Source organism: Mustela nivalis (assembly GCF_964662115.1).
Source record: "Mustela nivalis genome assembly, chromosome: 2".
NCBI lineage: Eukaryota > Metazoa > Chordata > Mammalia > Carnivora > Mustelidae > Mustela > Mustela nivalis.
In genome coordinates, this window is record NC_139021.1 from 34,907,815 (window position 1) to 34,934,856 (window position 27,042).

Here is a 27,042-nt window from a genome sequence, read left to right on the forward strand (position 1 = left end):
GTGTGTGTTTCTTAACCAAAAGAGGTCACATTTTTATTCTGGATTACACCATCACAGCTAGCAAGCTACTTCCTAATTGTTTTTGTTCTGCGCATATTTGGAAGCTAAACGTATCTAATTTGGTTTCACGCAAAGAGACAAATGGAAACTCACAGATGAACCTCCCTCTACGGCATCTAACTCTGATCAGCCTTAAGCTGACAGGGAATTGGCAGTTTTTCCAAGTTTCCTTCTCTTTAATTGCGAATAAGCCAGGATGGTGTGGAGATCAGTGTTTCCATAAGCCTGTTTTTCTTTTCCTTTTGTAAAGCTCATTCCAGAGCCCTCTCGAAGGTTGCATGTTAACGAACGCTCTCCAGCTCAGGAGAACACAGGCAGGTTTCCAGGAGCCTGAAAGGCTCAGCAGCTTACCGCTTCCATTAGGCCCTTCACCGTAGGCGATTTCAACATCAAAGCGTCGAACACATCGTCCGTCTCCTTCCGCACGTACAACAGCACTGGAAGAGAAGCAGAGGGGAGGCGTGACCGAGGAGCCCACATGGCCGACCTGCTGCCAGGCCACTTCCTGTCACACACGTCAGAGGTGGACAGTATCTGCGAGGTCATGGAGCCCAGATGACCCAGACGACCCCTCCAAGGGTGGCTACTGCCCCTCCACAGCTGACCCACAGCCGAGAGCTTAAGGGTCCTTCGAGGGCGTGAACGGATAAGTGGGTCACACTGAGCAGACTGTGACGCTTTCCCACACTGTTCACAGTGGAATTGCTCAAGGCGGGCCCACTATCTCCTTAGGACATCTCTTTCTGCAACCTCTGTCTTCTACCTATTCATTTGATTGTTCAACAAATATTGCCAAACACCCATCAGGCTGCGTGCCGGTAGCTGAGGTTGCAGCAGTGACTTAAGACATGGTCTGACCTTGAGGAATTCGTTGTTCCTTAGAGAGGCAGGCATTCCTCGAATAGACAGACAGCCGGAAGGGGCTGGACGAGTTCAGAAGGAAAAAGACGTGAGAGAGTGGCTACCGGGGCGTGAGCTTTTCACGGACGTGGGGAGAGAAGACAGGGAAGCCGACTCCAGGCAGACAGAGCAACCGTGCCCAGGCCCGGGAGGGAGCCTATCGGGGCGGGAGGGAGAAGCCCAGCATCCCGAGTACAACTGGCCTGACCTTGACCCCCATTCAGCCAGCTATGGGGCCCTGCTTCCTTAAACCTCTCTAAGCGCTGGTCTTCCCCAGACCACAGGGGAATGTCGTCATCTACCTCACAGGCTTGTGCAGCGGTTAAAAGAACAGCACCCACGCGGGGCACTCAGCACTGCGCCCAGCACACAGCAAGCCCGCTCCTCCATCGAGGACGCCATTATGAGGCACCTGGCGTGGCTCTCGTGCCCTCTGCAAAGGGGAATGCGGCTCTGTGCTCCTTTCTCTGTAACACAACCGTCTCTAACGTTAACAATCTCAAGTTGATGATGCATAGACTAGGAGAGATGGTAGCGGCCCCAGATACCACGAGAGAGGAGAAGACACTCTCAGTGGACACCCTTCCTTACAGCAACTGCACGAGCCTTAGCTCCCAGAAAGAAACTGCCATTCACATGAGACCCTCCAGCCCCCGGAGCGGACTGCACTTTCTCCCTCCTCCAATGATGTGGCTTCTGGTTCTAACTGCAGAGGGAAAGAAAAGCACCAGGGCTGCAGCCCCCTCCGCCGGGCTACTACAGGAAGAGTGTGCAGCCAAGGAACCCTGCTGAGCCTCCGACCACAGTCAGGCACCCATGGAGCCATGGTTACCACCAAGCCAAAAGAATGAAGTCAGAGATGGAAACCGAAACCAGCTCTACCCCAAACTCCTGCCCCTTCGCGCACTCTTCCCCAGGCCCCCGGGGACCTCAGTAGTGCTGCCTGCTTCATGAAGGCCAAGTCTACAAGGGTGCATGGGGGGCTCTGCCTACATTTTCTCTCTGCAGGCAACAGATGTTCAATTTGTGTATGACACAAAAGAGGAAAAAAAAAACACCCTGAAGTATTGCAAAGTTTCTTCTCTTTACCAAGTATAAAAATAAACTAATAACAGGTTGAACGTGTCTCCAAAGATTTCAAAATTTAGAGGAATATTTCTAGTCTCCATTTCAGCTCAAACGATCCAGTGGCCTACTCGCATTGTAAGAGTTCTCAAGGTCAGTGGCATAACGAGGAACAATTAGACCAGAGGATCTCAGGTACAACTAGATGAGGACAGTTAGATTGAGAAGAGGCGTGGCTGTCACAGTGAACATTCTATAGGTTTTCCCCACAAGCCCCAATGTTAAAATGTCACTTCCAGCAGGCTGACCCTAAGGGAACCCCAAGCATGTTCTATTAAAATGAGTACTGCTTCCATTGGATTTACAGATTTTTTTTTTAAACTCTTTGTCTTTGAAATGGTATGGCTGACACCCTTGCTACAGGTGTCGGGGAAGGGGCTGGAGGCCCTCTCACAGCCTGTGGCAGAGAGGCCTGGCAGGGTGGTATCCCCTCGCCCCCGCTGGGCTCACAGAGCACCTCCCCAGCTTGCCCTGGGCAGCAGGTGTGGTAACCATGGGGCTGTGGCGGGGTGCGCACAAGCATCCGTCTGCTCACAGTGGCCACGGCAGCGATGGTGGCCAGCATGTACCCCATCCATCTGCTCACAGTGGCCACGGCAGCGACTACCCCAGACGTTAGGGCAAAGGCAGACAGCCGCAGGGGCAGGCTCCCAGGAACTCCCACGGAGCCACCCAGGGAAGGGGCTACAAAGGCAGAACAACAAAGGGCGGCTTTTGTGATAATTATGGTCATTTTCTCTCCTGGAGAACTTCTAAGAAATAAACAATGGGAACCATCAGTGACACTGATTGCTCTTGTTCTGTCAAAGACCAGCTCTGACTGGGAGCTCCAGGCAAGGGGCTCAGTAACTGTCCTTTTCCAAAGGAAAGCCACACCCAGGAGACCACGTGCTCAGTCCCTGGTAGTTTGCAGCGCCCTCGTGTGTCTCTGTGATTTAGATGTTTCAAAGGCAGTAGACTTGTTTTTTGTCACAGCCCAATAGAATTCCCAGTGGCAATTTTTATACTGACTTCACAATCTCAAAATAACCTGAAAAACACAACCTTTGGGCTAGCCAGCACGCACTAAATATGGATGCAAGCTACAATTACTTTTGCTTGTGTGATTCCTGATTTCCATATAATTCTTCCTTCGTTCTAAAGTATGTGATAGAAAAAGCATGCGAGAACGAAGCCCGAAATGCACCTGAATATTTGATGGGAAGCCTGTGAAGTCAATTTTCAAAAGGTTTAAATGTTGCTAATGTAATTAACACCACTCAGGTATTTATGCTCTTTCCATTTTGAAACACTAATTGCTTATTCACAATGAACGGACGTTAACGAGATCCAGATCTAATAATAAAAGTCACAGCTGTAATAGTGAACAGAGTGCTTTCTGTGTGGAAGGCACCCGGGGGACGTGTTCAACATACGCTGTACTCCATCAGTCCTCACAGCAACTCCAAAGGTACGTACTCTCGCCATCCCGGTTTTTACAACAAGGACTTGAAGGAGCGGAGGGCCTCCCCAAGGTCGTACCACTCTGGAGAGCTGAGGAAGGCAACAGAGGGGATGCTCTTGACCATTATACAAATCCCGTTACAACAAGCAGAAAAGAAATATAATTTCTCGGTTAAAAAACAAAAAACAAAAACCAAGTCTGTGTGGATGGAGACCATATTTAACAGGATAGCCTGACTCACTGGGAAGTCCAGCATGGGACGTCTAAGATCTCTGGAAGTTCTTGGCGTTGGCCACAGCAGTCCAGGACAGGAGGGGAAATGGCCATTCCCCACATGCTCCCCGTCCTCCAAGGAAGGACAGTGAGTCACGTACAGTATCAAAAGGCAGAGCAAAACACCGACCCACTCTGACTTCCTCTCTTACTCTCTTGATGAAGTGGAGTAAGACCCTTGCCTGAGAGAAAGTGAAGAAGTTGCGATGTCAGGAAACAGGCTCCTTTATCTGTTTGCATCTCTGGAACGATTCTCAGCTGCTACTGCCTCAGAGACAGTACTGTCTCATGTGCAGCGAAAGCTTCTTCCTGACCTTGGACCTCACTGCTGGCTCATCAGTACCTTCGGCAGCTTTCTCCCAAGGCAAAGGAAAGAACCAGTGCCCAGAAAGAATAAATGTTTGCTTAAGGTGCTTCAAAGGACAGGGCCAGAAGTGCAAGGGCCAACTGTGGCGTTCCTGCGTCAGTAACCATTCCCAGGCCAGCCGTGAACCACGGAATCTGGGCTGGGCTGCACGGGCTTCTGTGTGAAGCGCCCCCACGGGTTGTGATGGGAGGCTTGGCAACCCTGTAGAGCCAGAGGGGAGATACCTCGCTTAATCCCTTCTTCTTTCAGCTGCTTAGAAGGTGTGGGTCCAAATTCCTCTTCCATGGGCCTGAACATCCGTTTAACAAGGACACTGCTGCTAGAAAAGATGAGCAGAAATTGGTTAGTAAGGCATGCAGGGAGTCACAAGAAAGGTTCATGTACATGTCTGGCTCTGTCTTTTTCCTTTGTTTGTACCATCCCTAGTTCTCTACAGCTGGGTCCACTCAGCAACCTCCTTCCTCTCCCCTGCAGGCCCCAAGCCATCCCTGTCAGGGGCGGAACACATGAGCCAGTATCTTTACGGCATGGACCAAGGACATACTGCCCATTACTGCATATGGATCCACAAAGATGAGACCCCTGGGTTTTACATGTCCTATCCTGCACCTAACCCCCTTCCTACTCCAAAGATCAGGGCCAGGATGGGGACAGCAGGGGTGAACGTGGTCTGTGTGATCTCCAAATTATGAACTCCTCCCACTGAGCGAGAGCCTGAGTGTCCCACACTCTCTTGCCAGCCCATGAAGAGCACAGTGGGGGTGGCTGGCAATGAGACGAGCTTCCCAGGCTGGTTCTCAGTTCTGAGGCTGCCCTGACTTCCTGCTGTCCTATGGCTCCATCTGGTTGGAGCAAACGAGACTGCAGTGGTGGGCGTTCCCACAGACACTCAGACCTCGGTCACCCAGCCCCTCCCTCCTCCTTGGGAGGGGGGGGGGTGTCTCAGAATCCCCCGGACCCCAATATGGTGCTGAGTCCCCACACGTCCCCACAGGAGCCAGTGCTGGTGGCTTTGCATTTCCTCCGGAAGTTCCTGTCCATTCTGAGTACTCTAGGGAAGTGCCCTCCTCCAAGGAAGGGGAGGAGTCCTGGGGAGGAACGGAAATCGGGAAATCGGAAGCACAGACTGTCACTGAAGAGAAGTCACTGTTGCTGGGTGTTGTGGCCTGCCCTGTATGTATCTTCCCAAATTCGTATGTTGAAACGCACTCTCCAGTAAGATGTCATTCAAGGGTGAGGCCTTTGAAAGGTAATTAGGACAGGAAGGTGCAGCCGCCATGATGGAATTAACAGCCCAAGAAGAAAGGACCGCCTTGTGAGGCAGAGTGAGAAGACAGCCGTCTGCAAGCCAGAAGAGGGATCTCACGAGACACCGACCATAAGGGCACCTGATCTCATACTTCCAGCCTCCAGAACTCTGAGAAATACATTTCTGTTACATAAGCACCCCCGTCTGTGGTGTTTTACTAGAGCAGCCAGAAACTGGCTTAGATACGGAGAAAATGCTAACGGAGTCTTGCCATTCTTCAAGCCCTCAAGGGAGTTGCCAGGTTTTTGGAAATTTTTTTCTCTCTTTGGAGCTTCTTGGAACTAGGCATAGGAAGCAGTGCCAGACAGGCAGTTCAACAGAATTATTAAGACATGAACTCTGGGTCCAGACGACTTTGGTTTAAACCCCTGCTTTACAGTTTACCAGCTATGGGAACACGGACAAGTTCTTCAACTACCATGAGCCTCGTATCCCTTGTCTTTTAAAGGAGACTGTTAAAAGAATTAAATAAATTTGACACCACTGCTGGATATATGGTAAGTGCTACCGAAGTGTTAGAGAGGACGATGACAGTGTCAATAAAGGTGGAGAGATCAGAGAAAGCAAGATATGGAGAAGAAGAAGTATGGCAGAGAGCTTGAAAGATGCCAAAGTTTCCCTGGACCCTCAGAGAGCAAAGAATGCACTTTGGTGCAACTAAAGGACCCATGTTGGAAAAGCTTCCTGCATGGGAAGCTGAGACACTTCCAAGAGAGTACAAAACCCCGCTACAAAGACAATTCCCCACTGGCATCATTGTCATTAAGAAGCTATTTGTCAATTCTCAAGTCAAGCTAGTGGTGGGGTCCAGTGGTACAAAGAGCACAAGGTGCAAAACTATGGATGGTCCAGAAGTATTTCTATTAAATCTATTAAATTATTAAATATTAAATATATCATAATAAACATAATATAAATATAAATATATAATATATATTTTTTTATTTTATAAATTATAAATTTTATTATTCCAAATACATAATATATAAATTTATATAATATATAAATTTATATAAATATAACATATATTTTATATAATATAAATATAACAATAAATATTAAATATTATTAAATTATTAAACCAACAATGCTTTAATTTATCATCTCATATGCCTAGTGCTCTGAAGAGGTCTCTCAGGTTTTTAAAAAGACTTCACATTTTATAAAGTCCTTGAAATCTTCTTGGTCACTGAGGTCTCAGGAACACCATGTGAGCCAGCCAGGGCAACGGTTAATCTTATCCCTATTTTAGTGAAAACCAACGTCAGGCTCAGTGTGTGCAAGGGTAGGGTGATGTGGCTGACAAGTAAGATAGGCTATTTAGAGAATGCAGCTTTGAGGGACAACCTCATAATAAAGGTGCTCAGGAAAATTGAGATGATGATCTGAGGGTATGAGAAATGCTATTAAGAATCAGCATTCTCAGAGTGCCTGGGTGGCTCAGTGGGTTAAAGCCTCTGCCCTCGGCTCAGGTCATGATCCCAGGGTCCTGGGATCGAGCCCTGTATCGGGCTCTCTGCTCAGCAGGGAGCCTGCTTCCTCCTCTCTCTCTGCCTGCCTCTCTGCCTACTTGTGATCTCTCTCTGTCAAATAAATAAATAAGATTTAAAAAAAAAAAAAAAAAAGAATCAGCATTCTCTTTTATTCCCAAGTAAGTCAAACTGTGAAAACAACTAGAGAAAAAACTCAAACTCAAGTCCCCGTTCACAGTGGCAATAGGTTGTTAGGGCACTGTTCCCCTGTGTTTTCACCTCACTACCTTATCATAAAAGCAGGTCATGTTATTCCATTGCGTCTTGGAAATGGGATGACCATGACCTTGGGAGCAGAAGATTAAAAATCAATTCACACAACTGTCAGCAACCAGTAGGTTAATAGCAGGTAAATAGCCTGAAACATCACCAGACATGCTCTCATGCTGTGTGAGGGTTCCTAAACTGGTGATTTTTCTTTTCTCACCAAGCAACATTTATTTATATTCTTCCAGTCCTGCTGGCTTTTGATAGCACCCCATTCTGAGTCATTACAAACTCTGCCATTAAAATAACATCTTGGATAAACCACACTTCTCTTGGGATTTCAAAAATGCTTTTTCACAACTTCCAATCTACAAAACTAGCAGGAGTCAATAAGTTTGTGTGGTCTGGATTCAAATGTTTCATTTATTTTCAAAGCAAAGCAAGAAAAGAGAAGCAGGTATGACAGACCCATTTGATAGATGAAAAGAACACAAATTTTTCAGGTCTCCCCCTGTCCTGTCCCATTACACTGCCCTGTACCACTGATGGACTGGAGAACCAGGAGAAGGCGCTTTCTCTGACGTCAATCTCTATCTCACTGGCACATGTGTGGCTAATATTGGGGTGACTCCGGGTTTAGCAGCCTATGAAGCCATTGCCTTGTGGGGTCAGTCTCAGGGAAAGAGAGTCCCTGAGATAGAAACAAAGAACTGCTAAGGTGTTTGGATCTGAAGCCTGGGTCTCTGGCCATACCCGCCAGGCTGAGCTGCTCTAGCCATTCGTGCCAAGTGCGGAGGCACCGAAGTAAGGTGCAAAAATAAGTTGCAGGCACCATGGAGACACAGTTTGTCTATTTCACATCTACATGTGCCAATTACCATGTATGCCCCCAAATAAAGCGAGCTTCCTCCCCTGTTAGCCTCAGAAAAGAGGAGACTTTCTTGTGTTCAGGTCCTTACAAGGTCCCTCACAGTATGGAGTAGGATCTCAATTAATTTCAGTAACAAATTACTCTTTGGGTAATCATCCCAAAATGACTTTAATCAACACTAATCTGGGGTACTGATAGAGCTCATCTAGCAGAATGAGCAAAACAAACAAAAGCCACACCTAGATTTAGTAACGATTACTACAGTTAAGAGCTCAAAAATGCCAAGTAATAAATGACGAGGTTAGTAGGCCCCAGAAGGGTCATCTGAAGAGGAAATACAGGTATTTCTGGTCCTGATGACATGCAGCTGATGGCACGCCAATGTTCTAGCCAAGAACAATGTGAAAACTGTTAAAATTAAACAGCAGACAGAAGATCTCTTGAAAGTAGTGGAGACTGCTGATGGGGCAGTCAGGGCTGGAGAAGCTGAGGTCTCAGGGAAGGGAATGCAGAGCGGTGAGCTGGTCATCAGTGAGCCACTGTCCCCTCAAGAGCATCTGCCAGTTCTTGACGGGGAACAGAAGGTGAGAACCCCAGCTGAGGCACATATGCAGGGATTAAAATGAGTGCACAGCTTCTGGTAATCTTACAGTGTTAGAGAAATAGAAATTGGTGTTTGGGGCTGCAAAGGCATCTAGGACTAATGGAAAAACCTCCAGAGAGTAAGCAAGCACAAAGAAGCAAACCAGACTATGCAGTTTTCCTTTTGAGATATCTGCCAAGCCCCTAAACTGCAGAGGACAAGAACCTATGAAATTAAACAGAAGGTCCTTGAAAATCATAGAGGAGGTTTTAGTAGTCTCCCTGTGCGAAAGAGACAAAAATCAGATTTCAGATCCCACCAAGGAAGAGGGCCCAGAGAAAGTCCATCAAAGCCAGTCTAGGGGTTAGGATAAAGTAGTTTGAGGCTAATACAAATTGCAACCTAGCTTAGGGTCAGTTCTGTCCCAAATGGAGTAGTGATCTGCATTCATTCAGACTGCACACCAGAGGACAGGGAAAACCTTCATAAGAGAAAAACATGGTCACCTAGATCTTCCATAATTTTTATATACATCGTTCACCATTCAACTAATGCTTAGTAAATATACTAATAAAGAGGACCAAGAGAAAACCAGGCGATAGAAACAGGCCCACAGAAAACACACTTAGTGAGTTACCAGATGTGAACTTAAAAATAATTGTCACTGTGTTCATGAATACAAGTGTCAAGACATATAGAACTGGAATCTATTAAAATAAATAAACCAATTAAGTGTAAACCCTAGAACTAAAAAGTATGATAACTGAAATTAAGAACTCATTAGGTCAATAGAAAATATCCAGGCTAGGGCGCCTGGGTGGCTCAGTGGGTTAGGCCTCTGTCTTCGGCTCAGGTCATGATCCCAGGGTCCTGGGATCGAGCCCTGCATCGGGCTTTCTGCTCAGCAGGGAGCCTGCTTGCTCCTCTCTCTCTGCCTGCCTCACTGCCTACATGTAATGTCTGTCTGTCAAATAAATAAACAAAATCTTTAAAAAAAAAAAAAAAAAAAGAAAAAGAAAAAGAAAATATCCAGGCTGACAAAAAGTGAGCAAAGAAGATGTACGTTTCAGAAAAGCACATAAAAAACACAGGGCACAATACAACATTCTAATATACATTTCAAATCTCAAAGAAGTACAGAGAGAGAACACTTAAGAAGCACTGTTTGAAGAGATAATAGCTGCTAGTGTACCCAAACTGATGAAAGACATCAACCCAGAGATTCAGTAAGTGCTGTAAGATACCAAGCAGGAAAAAAATAAAGGAAACCTACAGGTAGGAACATCTTTTTTTTTTAGTCAGAGAGAGAGAGAACGAGCACAGGCAGACAGAATGGCAGGCAGAGGCAGAGGGAGAAGCAGGCTCCCTGCCGAGCAAGGAGCCTGATGTGGGACCTGAGCCAAAGGCAGCTGCTTAACCCACGGAGCCACCCAGGCGTCCCCAGGTAGGAACATCGTAATAAAAATTCTGAAAAACTAAAAGAAAGAAAAACATTTTAAAGCAGTCTTCTCAAATGGTAAGAAAGGGAAGGAGAGAGGGAAGGAAGGAAAAAAGGAAAGGAAGGAGGAAGGATGGGCAGCCACATTCGAAGCAGCGACAAGAAGACAGATACACGATTTCTCAACAGTAATGATGGAAACAAAAACTGAAAGAAAGTAATTGACAACCTGGAATTTGGTATCTAGCAAGAATATCCTACAAAACTGACCATTAAATAAAAGCATTTATAATAGACAAACACTATGAGAGATTTCTTTGCCAAAAGTTCCACAACAACAATAGCAACAAAAATGTCAAACGGAGTTCTTCAGGCAGCAGGAAAAAAAATCCCAAGGAAAAACAGAGAAGTTGAGAAAGAAATGAAGAGTAGTGGAAAGAGTTAATATGGGTTAAATTTATAAAAGGAGTCTTTAGTTCAAATCTTCCAGTTTGCAAAAGAGTAAACTAGTATACAAGCAAGGACAACTGGTATGAATGTAAGATACTGATGAAAATAATTTACATATTTTTTAAAACCTCCTTTGCTTATCTGATGCAGATTTGAGAATTACTGGGTGGATTTTTAAATGCAATGCTTAACAGTAAAAAATAAAAATGTATCAGTCAAAAAGGGGGCTTCTTAACAACTGCATATGGATCTATTATCATGAAATAAAAATTTTAATTAAAAACAACTGAAAGTGGGAGGCAAATTTGTGGCAGATACTTGTGTAGTTATTTCTATGTTATAAGAATCAGCATCTGTGACTTGGGATAAAATTTCCGAGGACAGTCTTGAAGATAAGGATTTAAAAAGAGCTGTATCTCTACTTGGACCGTAGTGAGAAATAATTCCCCTGATAAATAGTGTGAGATGACACAAAACATTTAATTTTAGTGATGAGAAAGACCCTATGTCAAAGATGAATTGTAAAGAACTCGGGGAAAAAAAGTGTTTCATAAAATGTAACAGACATTTCTGAACTACGTTACTCTTTAAATGTAGGTTAATTAAATGAACAAAAGCAAGGACCAGTAAATCATTGATTCTTTCGGCAATATCCATAATGGTTTAACGATTCAAACTGGCCCTAAAGCTTTAATTTATGTTTTCAGCTCTTCCTTGGGAAACTGGGGGGAGTTGTCTTTTATTTTTAACCACCTTGTGAGCCCAGTATACCTTGCTACTATTTCATAGTTTGCTTAGCATCCCTGAGAACCTTATCAAAGCAAAGCACTTGGAACTCTGTGAAAGCGTTCCTTTCAAAGAAGTAGTTGGAATGCTAGAAGATTTTTATTTTGTGCTGATGAACACAGGGCGATGACTTTTTAGATTTAATATTATGTTGATTAAATGCACTCACTGGTTATTGGTTAATAATCTCTAACTTTTCCCAAGGGTACTGAACTTTAGCCAAAGTGTTTGCTTCCATGGTAGATGAGCACCAGAACTGGCTCTTCTCAGCAACACTGTAACCAAGCTCATAGTTTGGTCTGGCAATATCTACAGGACTCTCCCTCCTGCAAGAGGAATGGCAGGGCCCTCTACTGGCATCCTTCAGCATGATGAGTGACGTCATCCTGGGCAGCTGTCTCCCTGAGCTGGTATGGGACCAATCCACAGGGTTGTGGTTGTCCTGTCAAACCTTTTCCTTCTCCTGAACTGTCAGCTTTTGAGGAGATAATACAGTGCAGCCCCAAGGTGGTGTGCCTTTGAGAAAAAGCAAGGGGTTAAGAGAAATTTTTGGAGAGGACTGTGGTCTGAGGATTCCAATCAGCACCATGGTGATGGCAGATTCTTGGAGGGAAACCACTGTCCTCCAGACACACTTGCCAAGGGTCCCTGTGCCCCAAATGCGGTGTGAAATCTACAGAGGTGCTGGACTTGAAGGGACCCCACTGTAAGCTGGAATGGGGGGGAGCCCTCTGTGGGGACAACTGTGGACAAGAGATTAAGGCAAGAAGGGTTTTCCAGGAACTAGAGGTCAGACGGGCATGGGGACCAGGTCCCCTGAAGTAATGGATTAGAACAGCATTTCCCACCATGTGTGACATTTGCATAGCAATTTACATATGGCTTCAAGGGGTTTAAAGCCCTTCCTCTTCCCCATAAAAAAACCCAAGGATTCACGGATCCCTGTTTAAGAGCCCATATTCCACAGAAAATTCTTCCTGTCTGGCTTGTTCTTTCCATTCTTCTTCCTCCCCCTCTCTTCCATTTCTCAGTTAAGTATCATTTATTGGGGGCTTGAAAAGGAACCTTAGCCACAATAATAACAGCCATGATTTTTTTTTCCCCTTGAAAGCCTCTCCCACATTCTAGGACATTCGACAGACTACTAGCTAGGTATTAGCATTTGCTATTTTTAGATGAGACTGCACAAAGTCATTATACTAAGTTACGGAGCTTGTAACAGTCTGATTCAGATCACAGCTGGCTGCCTCCAGGGCAGAGGACCTCACGCACACTGCTGGGCATCAGGATCACCCGGGGACTCTGGAAAGGTCTCCCTACCTAAGCTGTGCCCCATGCCAATGAAATTGAAATCCCCGGGGGGTGCTACCCCTATGTGAGTTATTTTTCAACTCCCCCTGATTCCAAACTGCAGCAAGAGGCCTGCTGCTGAGAAGCACTATCCAGAGCCTCTGCATCTAACTCGGATCCCCGGCCTAGGAAACAAACCTGCGTGGGCTCTACTGAAGCCCAAACTCAGCACCAGAAGTCTCCCTCCCCATACTCACTTTATCATCAAGAGAGGCAGGAACAAACAGGTGTTCCCATTTTTGTCCCGTTTGAGCACGTGCCTATTGATGGCTCCCCCTCCCATCTCATCTGTGTTTCCTCTACTTTCCCGCTTTAATCACACCCAGCTTTGCTGGCACTGGAGGCTCCGGGCTGTGCTTGTGAACAAGCCTGTGTCTTCGTACCACAGGGGCCTCCGAGCAGCCGGGCGAGGGAGCAGCGGGCCTCACTGTACTACCTCCTCTGGCTGTGGTTGAGAGAATGCGGCTTCCCAGCTCTTAACAAGATGCTGTCATACTAATGGCTCTTGCTTGGCAGGGAGCACTGAACTCTGCAAGTGCCAGGCTCTGCGAGTGCCAGGGCAGGTGGCACTCCTCGGGGCTCAGAGCACTGGCCCCCTCTGCCAGGTACCCTCACCTGGGCTTGTCACAGTCTGGGTCCTGCACTCCAGAGCGTGAGCCAAGGGTGTGCCTTGGTCAAGACCAGAAAGCGATCACAACGGGGGGCGGGGCCTCTCTCTGGGCCTCCCTGTCAGCCACGGATCAAGAATTAAGACAGCGAGGTGACAGGGCCTGATGACAAGAGCGGGCCACAGGGAGCACCACTAGACCCGGTTCCGATCCTGCCTCTATCACTGCCAGCTGCGTGACTCAGACCACGCTTCTCGGTCCCAAGCTCTGCTGCTCATTATAAAGTGGAGACCATGACAGCATCTTCCCCATGGGAATTTTGGGAGACTTCAACCCAACGATGCATACAAAGCACTTAGGACAGTGCCTAGCCAAGACAGCTAGTGAATGTTAACTATTACTTCAACATATAACAATGGCCATGTACCAACCCTGTACTAGCACTGGGGCTCCAAGGCCACCTACCATGCTCAACCGAAGTCTAACTAGACATATGAGAGACAGAGGCTCAGGTCTCAGGCCTCATGATTATGCAACAGCAGAGGGTAATTCCTACAGAGAGGCCAAGCCAGACGAGTTAGAAATAGGTCATTGGCCACCTAAACATTGCCAGCTTGCTAGGAAGGGCCATGTGGGCTGTGCCAGGGGAGGTGTGCACATGAGGCAGCACTGGGGTCTCAGGCACTTCTCCCAGACGACGCTAACTTCTCTGGTAGAAGGGAAGAGTACGAAAGAGTAAGTAGAGCGCTAGATGAGACCTCGAAGGTCACCTCATCCAAAAGCCTCATTTCACAGCTGAGGAAACCGAAGGCCAAAGGTCAAGGAGCCAGGCCAAAGCCTCACGTTGGTAAGCCATGGCCCTGGAGGAGTAGAACCCAGGCTTCCTAAGTTCAGAGTCACTATCTTTCCATGACGCCACATGGTCCCTGGTAAAGTAGGTACCAGATGAGAATGGATAGTGCTAATCTTTCTGCTCCTTCCAGCCACTGGGGAATCTATTACCTGTGTGCCAAGATAAAAAGAACAATCTAATTAGGTATTTAGAAAATTCAGAACTCTGAATTTAGAGGTCAGGTGCTGGGCAAGGTTCTGCACCTAACCAGCTGGGGAATTCTTCGCGTCCTTTGAGCTTCTCTACCTCACCAGAGGGTGGCACACTTTTTCCTATGTAAAGGGCCAGATTAGTGAATATTTAGGCTTTCCAGCCTAAACGGGTCTGTGTTGCAACTAGTCAGCTCCGATGTTGCAGTAGGAAGGCAGCCGCAGACAAGACATAATGGAATTAACATGGCTATATTCCAATGAAACTTTAGGGAAACTTGAAACTTGAATCTCATTTAATTTTCACTTGTCACACCATATTATTCTTCTTTTGGATTTTTTTTTGGGGGGGGGGACCATTTAAACATGTTTGCAGATGGGGTGCTTAGATGGCTCAGGTGGTGAAGCATTCAACTCTTGATCTCAGTTCAGGTCTTGATCTCAGTGTCATGAGTTCAAGCCCTGCCCCGGGCACTACGCTAGGCATGAAGCCTACTTAAAAAAGAAAAAGAAAAAAACGTTTATGGACTGTTCAAAAACAGGTGATGGGCTGACTTGGCCCTCAGGCTGTAGTTTACCAAACTCTGCTCTAGGAAATGAACTCAGCGATATCTGCTCCACTTATTTCACCGAGAAATGTTTTATAAATTAATTATACTAACTGCTTAAGCACAGGGAAGCCCTGATTTGACTACAGTCTGAATAAAATGATCTGAAGACTTCAGTTACACAGACAGAATGCAAACCAAGATTTTAGTGGTATATATGTAATATAACATAGGATATTGAAAAATGAATACAGTTCTAGGTTGCTTTAAGAGGAAAAAGGGTCCAGGTCACAAAAAGAAATTATCCCAGTATAATCTCCAACTTATATGGTTGAGAACAGATATTTATTTCTGAGAGCCAGTTCTAGGGAAACTATCAAAAATTTGGTGGTATCTCCTGGAGTGGGGAGGTTGAGATATAAAACTATATTTGAATGAAGAGAAATGGATGGGGCTTCTCTAGAGCAGAACTCAAGTCAGTGGGTGAAGGCAGACATCAGTTCAACAAAAGAACTTTCTGAGAGCTGCCACTGTCCAATGGTGTCAGAGCTGTCTTACATTCAGTGAGAGTGTCCAAGTAGAAGCTGCCTGACTCCCTATCAAAAATGTGGGGTACTGCGTTACACTGCTTAGAAGAGAGGGTCAGCTAAATGACCTCGAAGATTCCCTTTTGTTTCTAAAATTCCAGGAGTATATAAAATGAGCAAATGCACAGAAAGCACTATGTAGAAACTCGATGTGCAAGACACTTGGGAGTCTTAGTGACCCCATGTAAACCCTTCCTTACGGACAATCCCAAGGACGGTGACTAGGCTCTCAGCCTCCCTAGCTTCATTCACACTAGCCTCGCCACTAGCCCTGGGCCATCTCCCACAGTGAGGGCTTGAAGAGATTCACGTGGGTGACCTGAGCACTACTGCCTAGGCAGGGCAGGCTGTCTCCCTGGCTCTCACCCCACGCTCACCCTGATCTTGTGTTGGGGCCAGAGATGACAGTAGTTGGATTACTGGTGAAAAGGCAAAATCTAAGCGATAGGTCACTTGGAAAAATAGCTAGTTATTCAGAGGCAGATCATAGAAAGAAGAGAGATAAAGAAAGGTCGGAAGGAGAACAGCATTTCCCTAGCCTTCCTCTGAGACAGCCCCAGGGTCAAGCCTTTCTCATTTCTCAGCTCTAAGCCCATGGTTATCCCGTGCTCCAAGAGCCATTTTTACTGCCACGAACTGACTCTGGACGCAAGGCGAAAGAACTGAGTGTCTTACCCTTCTCGTTCATCATCCGTGTTGTAATACACCTGTGGGAAAAAACAACAGGCTTACTGTAGGTCAGACGCAAGAAATGGAAATATATCACGGGATCCAGACTTTCCTAGGCTCTCACTCTGTTTTAAAGAAGACGATAGGCAAATCTGTGTCATGACGCTGTGTGTGTGTGTGTTCGCACACACGCACGCATGTCCAAGGAAATACAACTTTAACCCCACATTCTCCCTAGGGTTATTTCTTAGATTTTAAGGAAGTCAAATTGGAAATCTGATTATTTCTAGCTCACGTCATTCTGATCAGATTACTTACAGTTTTAAGCCAGCCCTTGCTTTTGATATTAAAGGTCTACTTTAGCAGGATCTACAAATCATTGTTTAGAAAGGCTCTGGAGCAAGGCCTGTGAGTAGCCAGTCCTATCGGGTCCAGAGGTGAGCTGACGACAGATACTGTGCTCTAGGGAAGGGACAGGAGCAAGAGTCCCAGGGCAGTGCGGCAGTAACCCCAGGCCTCTCTGTTGGTTCCCCGAAAGGGCCTGGGCCTTTCTGGCATCCCATAAACAAAGACATTTAAAGTCGACTGTCCTCAGGCTGGGGAAAGGCCATGTAGCTCTAGGAGGTGCTCCAGGCCAGACTTCTGAGAACAGATTCCTTTCAGTGGTCAGCCCTGTGGCAGGCAGAATCAGATTTAGAGAAATTATGAAGCATCCTTATTATTTTATGAAACTACAGAACTCCAGAGGGGACCTGGTATGCATGTAGGTCCACGTGACCCAATGATTTATGAACATGACCTTTCTTGAGCTTCATCTACGTGTTTCGGGATCATCTTTGTTCTGGTAAAGGGCGAAACCCAAGTTAGCATCAGACATTTACATTTTAACTTCAGTAGTCTCTGCCGGTGCAGATGCACTTCTCAAAGGCTCCTGGCAGTGCCTGGGATGCTGTCACTCCCCAACTTCACGGCATAACAGAGCCAGCCACCCGGAACTCCTTGGGCATGAGCCACTCTAGTCATAGTAAGATTTCCACAGGGAACTTACCCTCTTAAAACTGTTTATGTCTATTGTGGTATTGTGTACTGTGTTCCTTTTTAACAGAAAGCAGCAAAGGTAAGCTGTTTTCTTCTGCCATACCCCAGGCTTCAATGTGGCACTGGAGTTTCTGCCTCGGTGATGTTCTAGAAATGGGACTGTCTATTTAGGTGCATATGGAATGGCCCACATAAGTCAGGGAGCCTGGCCCACAGCACTGGCCACAAAACTGGATTTTTTGGGAAAAACATCCTGACGTTGGCCTGCTTTTTGCTAGTTTCTTTAAATGCAGTGTAACGCATCTGCCCTCTCTGTGTGACAGGGTCATGGAGGGCTCTCTGCAAAGTTGACTGGTGACCCTGAAATGAAGCAGCCTTCACTTAAGTGTTTTCCTGCCCTCCTGAATGGCCTCTACCACACTGTCCCTATCCCTGCCCTTGCACTGTCACTTCTCTCATACAGTGGCCACTGTATCTTCCTTGTTGGCTCTAGGGCTTAGTGATATGAATTTAATTTTTAGAGAGTGTTTCTCAAACTTTAGAGTGCATAAAAAATATGGAACCCTCTTCAGAGATTTTGATTCAAAACACTAGGAATGGAACTTGGGAACCTGAATTCTTATCAAGCACGCCTGTGGTTTTGGGGAAGGTGGTTTACAAACTACAACAGGAAAGACTGCTCTTGAGGGTATGAGGGAAGAGCCAAGTCCTCCTTGGGTTCAGGTGCCTTGAGGAAGTCCAATCAGAAGGATGATGCCTCTGTATCTCACAATTTCTCCCAAGCTCCTGTTTTTAAAGGCATTCCAGGGAAAAGCCCCAGGGACCATCTGGGACCTGACCTGCCACAGCTGGATCTTGTTTTGCATGTCAAAATGAGACACCTCCCCACACCCACTTCTGTCATCACGGCACTGTCGTCTTCCCTCCTGCCTCTGAACCTGTCTCCCTACTTTCTAGCTCTGCCTCTGGACCCATCTCCCGGCTTTCTAGCTCTTAGAAGAAAAGGCAGATTTTAAGTCCCAACCAGCCACACTGTAGGTGCTCCTGTCCTTGGGCCAACCAAGTAAGTCGATCAACCATGGACTATTCTCGCATTGTTCCAGAGCACAGCTGACTGTGCTCCTTCCTTGCCCAGAGCTTCAGCAGGCTCCCTCACTGACCCCCTTCATTCTGGCTCCACAGCCACAGGGGAAGCCTGAGGGCTCTGCCAGGGTGACCCCAGACTGCAGAACTGAACTTTGCCCATGACCTAGGGGTGCTGAGTGAGCTGCTCTGCAAATGCTAAAACCAAATAAACTGTAAAATAAAATTAAAAAAAAAAAAGAAAGAAAAGAAACAAACAAAAAAACCCCCAGAAAAACCTAATAAACTATTCAGGCTACATTTTCCTTCTGATTTGGCCACAGACTAGGAACACAGTTCGGACATGGAGAGGCCAAGTGAGGCCAGAAGACTCACAGATTTGGTCAATTTTCCTCTGAAGATTTATTTACAGCTTTGTATTTTTCAGGGAAACGTTGCCAAGAGAACAGGTCAGGCTGTCAGCTTTGACACAGAGCCGAAGCCAGAATCATGATGGTAAACATTAAGAACAATTTGAATTACCCCTTCTTCTGGAAAGTGCGGATACCCAGCTTCATAAAATCCTATGGGGCTAAGACGGTAAATGAACAAATCACCAAACTCTTGGGAATTAAAAAAATAAATTAAAATGAGGTGCTGGCCCTCATAGCTTGATAAATCTTAACATTCCTCTTTCTCCCTTGTGACCTTGTTCCTATCAAACAAGTAAGACAGGATGAGATTGTTAAATTAGTTTTTAGTGGAATGCACTCTAAGAAAACACTAGTTGGATTTTGTAACCATGTTCTGTCATGAACAGCAACAAAGAACCCTCGCTTGCTGTAACTGCTTTGTTTCATACCTATAATGCAACAACACGGGGAAGGACAATATATTCTTCAGAAAGAGCAAGTTGAGCCAATAATGATGTCCTCTCCTGACTAAGGTCAATTCCACTGAGTGTCTGAACATTCAGAATGCGAGAAAAACTTGAGTATGTCAATATGCCTCATTTCTCAAAACAAACTTTTCCTTGGAGGATTTTGAGTTTAAAAGAAAGCTAACCCACACAAGATTCACTAAAACCCGACTTATTTATTGAAGGACAAATCAGGCTAATGCTAGGCAAGTACATTTTTTTAACGACTCTAATTTATCACATAAAATAAATAATACTAAAAATATTAAAAATAGAAAAAATCATCCATCACTTAACATCAAATGTTACAATTTTTGTTACATTCAAGTTCAGATATATATCTAGAATCACAGTATAGACACAAAAGGGTATGCTAACTTTTTCTTGCACTAAATGTTATTGTAACTAGTTCCTATATTGCTACATAATTTACATAATTATAATTTTAGTTGGGGGCACCTGGGTGGCTCAGTGGATTAAGCCGCTGCCTTCGGCTCAGGTCATGATCTCAGGGTCCTGGGCTCGAGTCCCGCATCGGGCTCTCTGCTCAGCGGGGAGTCTGCTTCCCTCTCTCACTCTCTGCCTACCTCTCTGCCTACTTGTGATCTCTCTCTGTCAAATAAATAAATAAAATCTTTAAAAAAAAAAATCAGTTTAATTTTAGTGGACACCTAATATTTCATCAACTTGAGCTACCTTCCGGAGTTGATTACTGGGTGTTTATGTTATTTTAATTTTAGCTCTTTGCTTGTAGATATAACCAGAAGACAAGAATTACTTTTAAAAAGGCTTGTCTACAATCTAGTTTTTCTTTTGGTGTGGAGTTATTTATGTATTCAATGGGAACTGTTAATTTACTAGGGGGAAAATTGTTGATACGGTTTTATATAATCAAAAAATTTTCCTCTTGGGCAACTTTCTGAAGCTTTGGGTGCAGTTCAATTTTCCACCATTAGATGGAGCTCTGTTGCACCAGGCTAATTCCACAGGCCCAAAGGACAGCCCGAAACCTCGCAAAACTTCTCTAAGTTTATCAGCCTCCTTACTTTCTTCCGCTTTCACTGCTTTGTCAACACTTCACCACTATCGCTCACTCTCTTCTTCCCCTTACTAAGTGAGTTTCTTCTGCTGAGACATTCCTTTCTATACAAATCCACTTTCTTAGGGAATGACTGGCTTTTCAGGCAACACATGGAGTGCAAAGGTTATTTTCAAGGTCAACACTGCCTGACGTGTTTCAGTCTTAAGGTTCCACTGGCCCGGAGAGGGAGGGCAGGTGTATGTTAGCAGGTGGAGCCTACCTGTCCTGTCCTCTGCAGGTTTGCGAAGTGAACATCGGGTATGAACAGCACCGGCTGTGAGTGCAGGTCGGGCATGGTTTTGAAGTAGGTGATGTCGCTCTTCTTCTGTAAAGGCAGCGCTGCCAGCTTCCCATCAGAGGCTGGACGAGAGAGGGTTGTGTGTGACTTGGAGCTCTCAGCTGTAAGCCCTGGTCTGAGTTCCCTCTTGTTCCCTCTGAAGCTTTCCAAAAGCCACAGATGTGAACACATTTTACAATCGCCCCATCTCCCACTGCCAAACCAACAGAAAGCGCGTGAGCTCTGGGCGAGCACTCTGGTGATAGAGCCTCTCATGCCTAGATTCCTCATCTAGAGGAGGAAGATGTTGGGCTCCGTGATATTACAAAGTCCCTCCCAGCACAAACAATCCGTGATCGTGGGATACCATTTGCTTTTCAGAGACACAAGTCACCCAGTCTTCGTGGCTAGGGAAAAGCTGGCCATCCCTCCCACACCCATCATTTCGCCCACCACCCACTTCTTCCCACCTGTCCCCCTGAGGAGACATGGCCTGGGCAGAGCCCACCCCTCCTCAGCAACACTCACAGTTGTTGCACTGGGTTTGGGAGGCCTGGCCTTTCCCCTTCTTCCTGTTCTGCTTCCTCTCTTCGTCTCGGATTTTCCTTTCTGCTCCCTAACAGGGAAAAGCAAACAATGCCAGCTATGTTATCAGAGCATGCAAAAACAGCACCCATAGACAAGTCTGTAGGATAAGAAACAAAGCAGGGGTAAAGGGAGAGCAGGCGGCCCCATTTCTGTGCCCCCAGGGAGGTCAGGCCAAGGTTCTGAAGGCTGAGACAGATCCTTAGTCTGTACTACATTTCGACCTCCGAGGGATCCCACTTCTTCCCTATTTCCCCCTGTTTTGAAATCCTGCCTATATACACAACTTCAGTTTTTAATTCACACAGAAAGACCAGGCCCAGGTTCCTTAGGTGAAGTGAGGTCGATTAAGTAACCTTAGGGATTATAATAAAATGTCATTAAGATAAAGCATTGGCCTGTTAACATCATTCCTAGGCACAGAGAGAGCATTAAAGTTGAATGTTTATTCCCTATAAAATTTTCCCTTTGCTCATTGTCATGGAACTTTTACAAACACCATTATAGTATGAGGGAGGGCCTAAGGAAATACACAATATGTATGATTGCTTCGGACATACAAGTAGGATTTTGGTTTTTGTTTTAACGTGTTCATAAGTGCTTGGAGATGGACTTGTTCAGCCAGGTAGAAAGAAGTTTGGTCTCTTCACCTCTTTTTTGCTCCTCGGTTTCTAGTACTGACCTCTTCATTGGCTTCTCCTGCCAGAGCCCACTCTCTACTTAACCAATCGACCATCACTTTACATCTCTTTCCTTCTTGGCCTTCAAGGATTCCCTGACTCTTACTATTATCACTCTAATGTGTCAAATTTGCCAACTCATTTTCCTCTTCTCAGCCTCAATACCTATGTCCCAAAGGTTTTCTTTTCCTTTCTTTCTCTCCATTCTTGCTGGAGAAGAATTCACCCGCACCCATATTTCCATGATGCCCTAGACAGGTGACATCCAGATAGACACCCCAGACTAGACTCCTCCTCTAGATTTCAGATATGCATTGACAGTTTCTGCCCTTTGTGACAGTACATGTAAGGAAGGGAGAAGCACATACTGGCTGGCAACTGCTAACTAAAAGTTGCCCCTAACTCATCCCACAAGACAAAAAGTTAGATTTGAAAATGTAAAAATTAAACCTGTTAGGCAAAAAACAAAAACAAAAACAAAAAAAACAAACAAACAACAACAAAAAACATTAATAGGCAGACAACAAAATGGTGAAAATATCTGCAAAAAAATATCATATAAAGTACTAAATCCTTGGGGCATCTGGGTAGCTCAGTCGTTAAGCAACTGCCTTCAGCTTGGATCATGATCCCAGGGTCCTGAGATCGAGCCCCACATCGAGCTCCCTGCTCTACAGGAAGCCTGCTTCTCCCTCTCCTCCTCCCTGTGCTTATGTTCCCCTCTCTTGCTATCTCTCAATCTCTCTCTGTCAAATAAATAAATAAAATCTTTTTTTAAAAAGTACTAAATCCTTAATATAAGTAATGATTCAACTTTAAAAAGACAACTAATGCACCAATTTAAAAAATGGACAAGAGTCATGAAATAGGCACTTCACAGAAAAAGATATACAAAGCTTTGAATTAAAACACTGAGACAAATGTTTTATTAAATTGGCTTAAAAAAAAAAAAGCCGATTCCAAATTCTGGCCGAAGTAAATGCACAGCACAAGAGATTTGGAGATTTGTGGGCAATGAAGGCATCATGAGGAGATAACACTAGAGGTAATTCTTGAAAAATGGGTAATTATAGCTAATATTTACACAGCACTTATTCTGTGCCAGGTGAGTTCTAAGAGCTTTACCTAGATAAGATCTGGACAGATAGAGTAGTTTAACCAGATATCTTAAATATGTTTTTATGTCAAAAATCTTCTTACTACCAAAAGGGAGTAATTATTTTATAGGGCTTCACTTTTAAGTTTTGAATTGTCATGGATAATTATAAACCATGGAAATCCAGAGCACAAGGGAGATAAAGTACAGAAATATATTCTTTGGAAGTTTTTTCATGATATATTAAGGTTTTGCAGAGTTTTTGTATCTAGATAACATATAATATTTTGGGAAAATAAAGTGTTAAATGTATAGACATTGCCTTGTTGAAATTGGTGTGAGATATAAGCAAAAGTCTCCTATAACTCATTTTTTGTTGGGTCCATAAGACGTCTTTCTATGTACTAGGAGTTCTGCACAATATACTATTTAATATAAATAAAAACATACAACTTTTTCCATATATATATAAATTATAACTTACAGAAGATAGACCCCAAGGTTGGTCAAGCCGTTTTATTTTTAAATTCTTGTTTTATTTTGTACTATTACTTTGAAGAAAAAGCCTGCAATTAATTTGTTTCAAGACTTACATATGTTCAGTGTCAACTTTTAGGCAATAAAGTTACCTGCTTATTATTTTACAGGCATTCTTGGATATGCCAAACCAAATGGATTAACATAAAACCTACAGTAGCTTCCCACACTGCCTACTCTTGGTGCCATGTCTATATAAAATACCATCTGTCCAGAATGCTCAGGTATCAGTATGACAAAACAAGTTTGGATAGTATCCAAACATCTTTAGGAGAACCACAATCCTATTTCTAAAATAAAGCTTTGACTTCGTAATGACCCAGGGAAGCTGAGATATATTTAATTAAGATGGAGAAAGTTTCCTTGAACATGACCTTCCATGAATTCCTTTACTTCCTTTGATTATCTGTGACCTAAACCTTCTAAAAGATCTTTCCACTCTTATCAAAGTACAAAAAAGTCTAGTTCTTCCAGAACAGTGTAATTTGCTACAAAGACCAGATTTATCATTTGAAAATAATTTCCTCTAACTAAATGCTCACTTTGGAGTGTTAGATTGAAAAAATACACCTCGGGGCGCCTGGGTGGCTCAGTGGTTTGGGCTGCTGCCTTTGGCTCGGGTCATGATCTCAGGGTCCTGGGATCGAGCCCCGCATCGGGCTCCCTGCTCCGCAGGAAGCCTGCTTCCCTCTCTCTCTCTGCCTGCCTCTCTGCCTACTTGTGATCTCCGTCTTTCAAATAAATAAATAAAATCTTTAAAAAAAAAAAAAAGAAAAAGAAAAAATACACCTCAAGATTTCCTGATTATATTGTGATCATTTTTGCCACCTCTTGAGAGATAATGGCTATCTTTGTTTTATTGGATACTTAAATAATTTCTCTTAAATTTATTTTAAAAATGTGTCTATAACCAGTTGAAAGTTGGCCAAGGTACCAAGATGGTTTGCAGGAGTACCTTTAGCTTTTCATAATCTTCAATAGTCGTCACCTCCAAGATCTTTTCAAACAGAAATTAATAAAGGGAAAAAAACTATTATAAAAAAAGAACATTGCTTTATTTCTCAAGTTTTGTACAATACATACTTACTATTTATAGTACTATAATTCTTGTTTTTCAGGAAAGATAATGGGAGTAATTAAATACAGATATAAAGACACAGTCATAGGTATTAATATAGGTAGATATACAGACAGATCCCAATTTTTTTTTAAGGCAAAAACTTATATTTCCATAGAGGTATCATAATATCAAAAAAAAAATTGAGAAGGTCTTTGATTCTCACAGGTGTGTTAATTATAAATCAAGCTGGAGAACTATAAATAGTGCAGAATTCCATCTGTTTAAGATTCTTGACTGTGACTGGGAAATGTATGATTTTAAAATGGAACAGCTCTTAGTTTTTTCACATTCGAGAAGAATACAAAATAATTTGCGTTGACACACCCATCTGAAAAGTGGAAAAATTAAACTTTTTCTCTTTTTAATCTCCCAGGAGGAAGTTTTTCCTGGGTTTTGAAATTAGAGCTACAAATACGGCAAATCACAACACAAGATTTGGTATCCAGCTTATTAGAAGAATGTATTAACCTCAACTGCTAATTAAGGTTAAGGTTAATACACCCTGCCTGAGATTTCTTCCTTATCCTTAATACCAGGATAAGTAAACTAAAACCAACCATTGGCAACACTTGACATCACTAGTTTCTTAGAGTGTTAGTGCACAGGTGAACAACAAAGTTAACACTCTCAATTCATCTTGCGTTTTCCTTTTTTTTTTTTTTTTTTTGAGTTTTAGTATTTGTCACATCAACATTGTTGAAAAAAAAATATTATAGGAGCATCCTTTAAAGCTTCTCTTTCCCACGATCAATCCCAGCTGCAATGTAAGGGTAAATGGACCGCTCCCAGTCTCTATCACATCCTTCCCTCCCTTCCTCCTTCCCCCTAATCCCAGTCCTCACTTCCAAGAAAGAGATTCCTGGAGGTGGGATTCTACAATCTCCCTTAAAGTATTTGGAATAAAGTGAGGGAATTCAAATCATTTAAACGCTGTCCCATTTGTACTTAAGAAATCCCACATTGTACATCATTTGAAAATGCTTTTTTAAAGTTTAATATGCTGAATTGAAGATATTAACTGATTTTTGTATGTTTCCTTTTGTTTTTAAAGGACACCTTGGCTCTTGGTTGAGGTTTTGAATCATCAGTTGTCATTTTGGCTTCCATGTGTACAGCTGTTCATCCATTCAAGGAGTATGGGTTTGGAATCAGACCCATATTTGCATCCAGCTCCCCTACTTTTTTTGCTGTATGACTCTGGCAACTCACCCACTGTTTACTCATTTACACAACAACTGTGTCTACTGGCTTAAAAGGCCCGCCTACTGGGGAGGCTACGCTGAGAATGCTGTTGAAAAGTCTGATGATAAAAGTCTGATGATAAAAAGTGGCTTTTTATTCTATTCTAGTCTAGTCTAGTCTAGTCTATTTTACTTAGATGGCCAAAGAATATCTTTATAGTTTCATAGGTTAACAACTAGGTAGTGATTATCCTGGGTTAATTTTCCCGAGTATGCAGTAGGCTGCTTAAATATACACATATTTATTTATGCATATAGTTTATACTTAAAGTTTTCCTGATTTATCATTTTAAGCATTTGTTTTGCTCCACTGTTTGTTTTCTCTCTCAAAGATTCCTAATAATGGATCTTCTTTACCTCTGTCTTCTATCTGTTATTTTCTTTTGTCTCTCGTTTTTTATTCCTTTTGATTTTAAAAATTTTTCTCCTTTCAACTTGTATTCCTCTGAAGGCATTCCCTGGTATATTCATTCATTCTTGTTTTGCTTCTAATGTAGTCGTTACTTCTGAAATATTTTAATCTTTTATTTCTGAATTCTCTCTTGAATTCTATCGCAGCTATTTTCAAAACAGCTCATGAATTTTTCTATGTGATTTATATTGCTCTTCATGGTTTCTGTGATGTTCTTAATTTCATTTAGCTCATTCTGGAACACTCAGCTGTAGGTATCATCTGTTTCATGGGCAGGTACCCACTGTCCTCGAGGAAGTCAAGCAAATCTTAATCTCTTTTTTTCATGAGACACTGTATGGGATTCAACTGTTTTTCTTTTCTGATAGTTATTTTTAAGGGAAATGAGTGGAACAAGAGTTCTGCCGACTTCACGGCTCTCATGGTCTCTCTTCCAATGTGTTCACAAAGTGACCAAAAAAAAAAAAAAAAAAAAAAAAGTCTGTATTTCCTGAGATCTGTCTACTCTGTATCCTTTCTCCTTGTCCTTTTTATTTGGAACTTCTTTCCTTCGCCCCTTGTTTTGGAGGAGTGGAGGGAGTTCGATTCAAGTTGGATTCTACTCCCAGGAGCTTTTCCTCAGAGCAGAGTTTTGCCATAGAAAACTTTAATTTATAACTTTAAAGAAGAGAACTTTAATTTCTAACTTTCTGGAGGTCTTAGAGCCCCAAACACTTCAATGTTCCATCCCTTTGCCTCTACCAGCAATAGCAAACTGGAGTCTACAAATCCGTACTCTCCCACCCCGGCTTCACATGCTGTCCTCAGCTGGCACACTTCATTCTCTCGTGGGTACCATGGGGCAAT

The 27,042-nt window shown here is 43.8% G+C and overlaps 1 protein-coding gene across 4 annotated transcripts in view; it reads right to left on the minus strand.

Annotated features, from left to right (window-relative positions):
- Positions 1 to 27,042, minus strand: part of GRHL2 (grainyhead like transcription factor 2) — a 162,281-nt gene that overhangs the window by 13,995 nt on the left and 121,244 nt on the right. For 3 of the 4 annotated variants that reach the window (XM_082722745.1, XM_082722742.1, XM_082722744.1), the window contains exons 10-14: positions 21,054 to 21,141; positions 20,469 to 20,608; positions 16,155 to 16,186; positions 4,394 to 4,488; positions 412 to 497 (exon numbers count right to left, since the gene is read on the minus strand). In XM_082722745.1, the coding sequence (XP_082578871.1) occupies positions 412 to 497; positions 4,394 to 4,488; positions 16,155 to 16,186; positions 20,469 to 20,608; positions 21,054 to 21,141 (441 nt within the window). The remainder of the gene's footprint in view (positions 1 to 411; positions 498 to 4,393; positions 4,489 to 16,154; positions 16,187 to 20,468; positions 20,609 to 21,053; positions 21,142 to 27,042) is intronic. The other variant, XM_082722743.1, reaches the window with a different exon arrangement.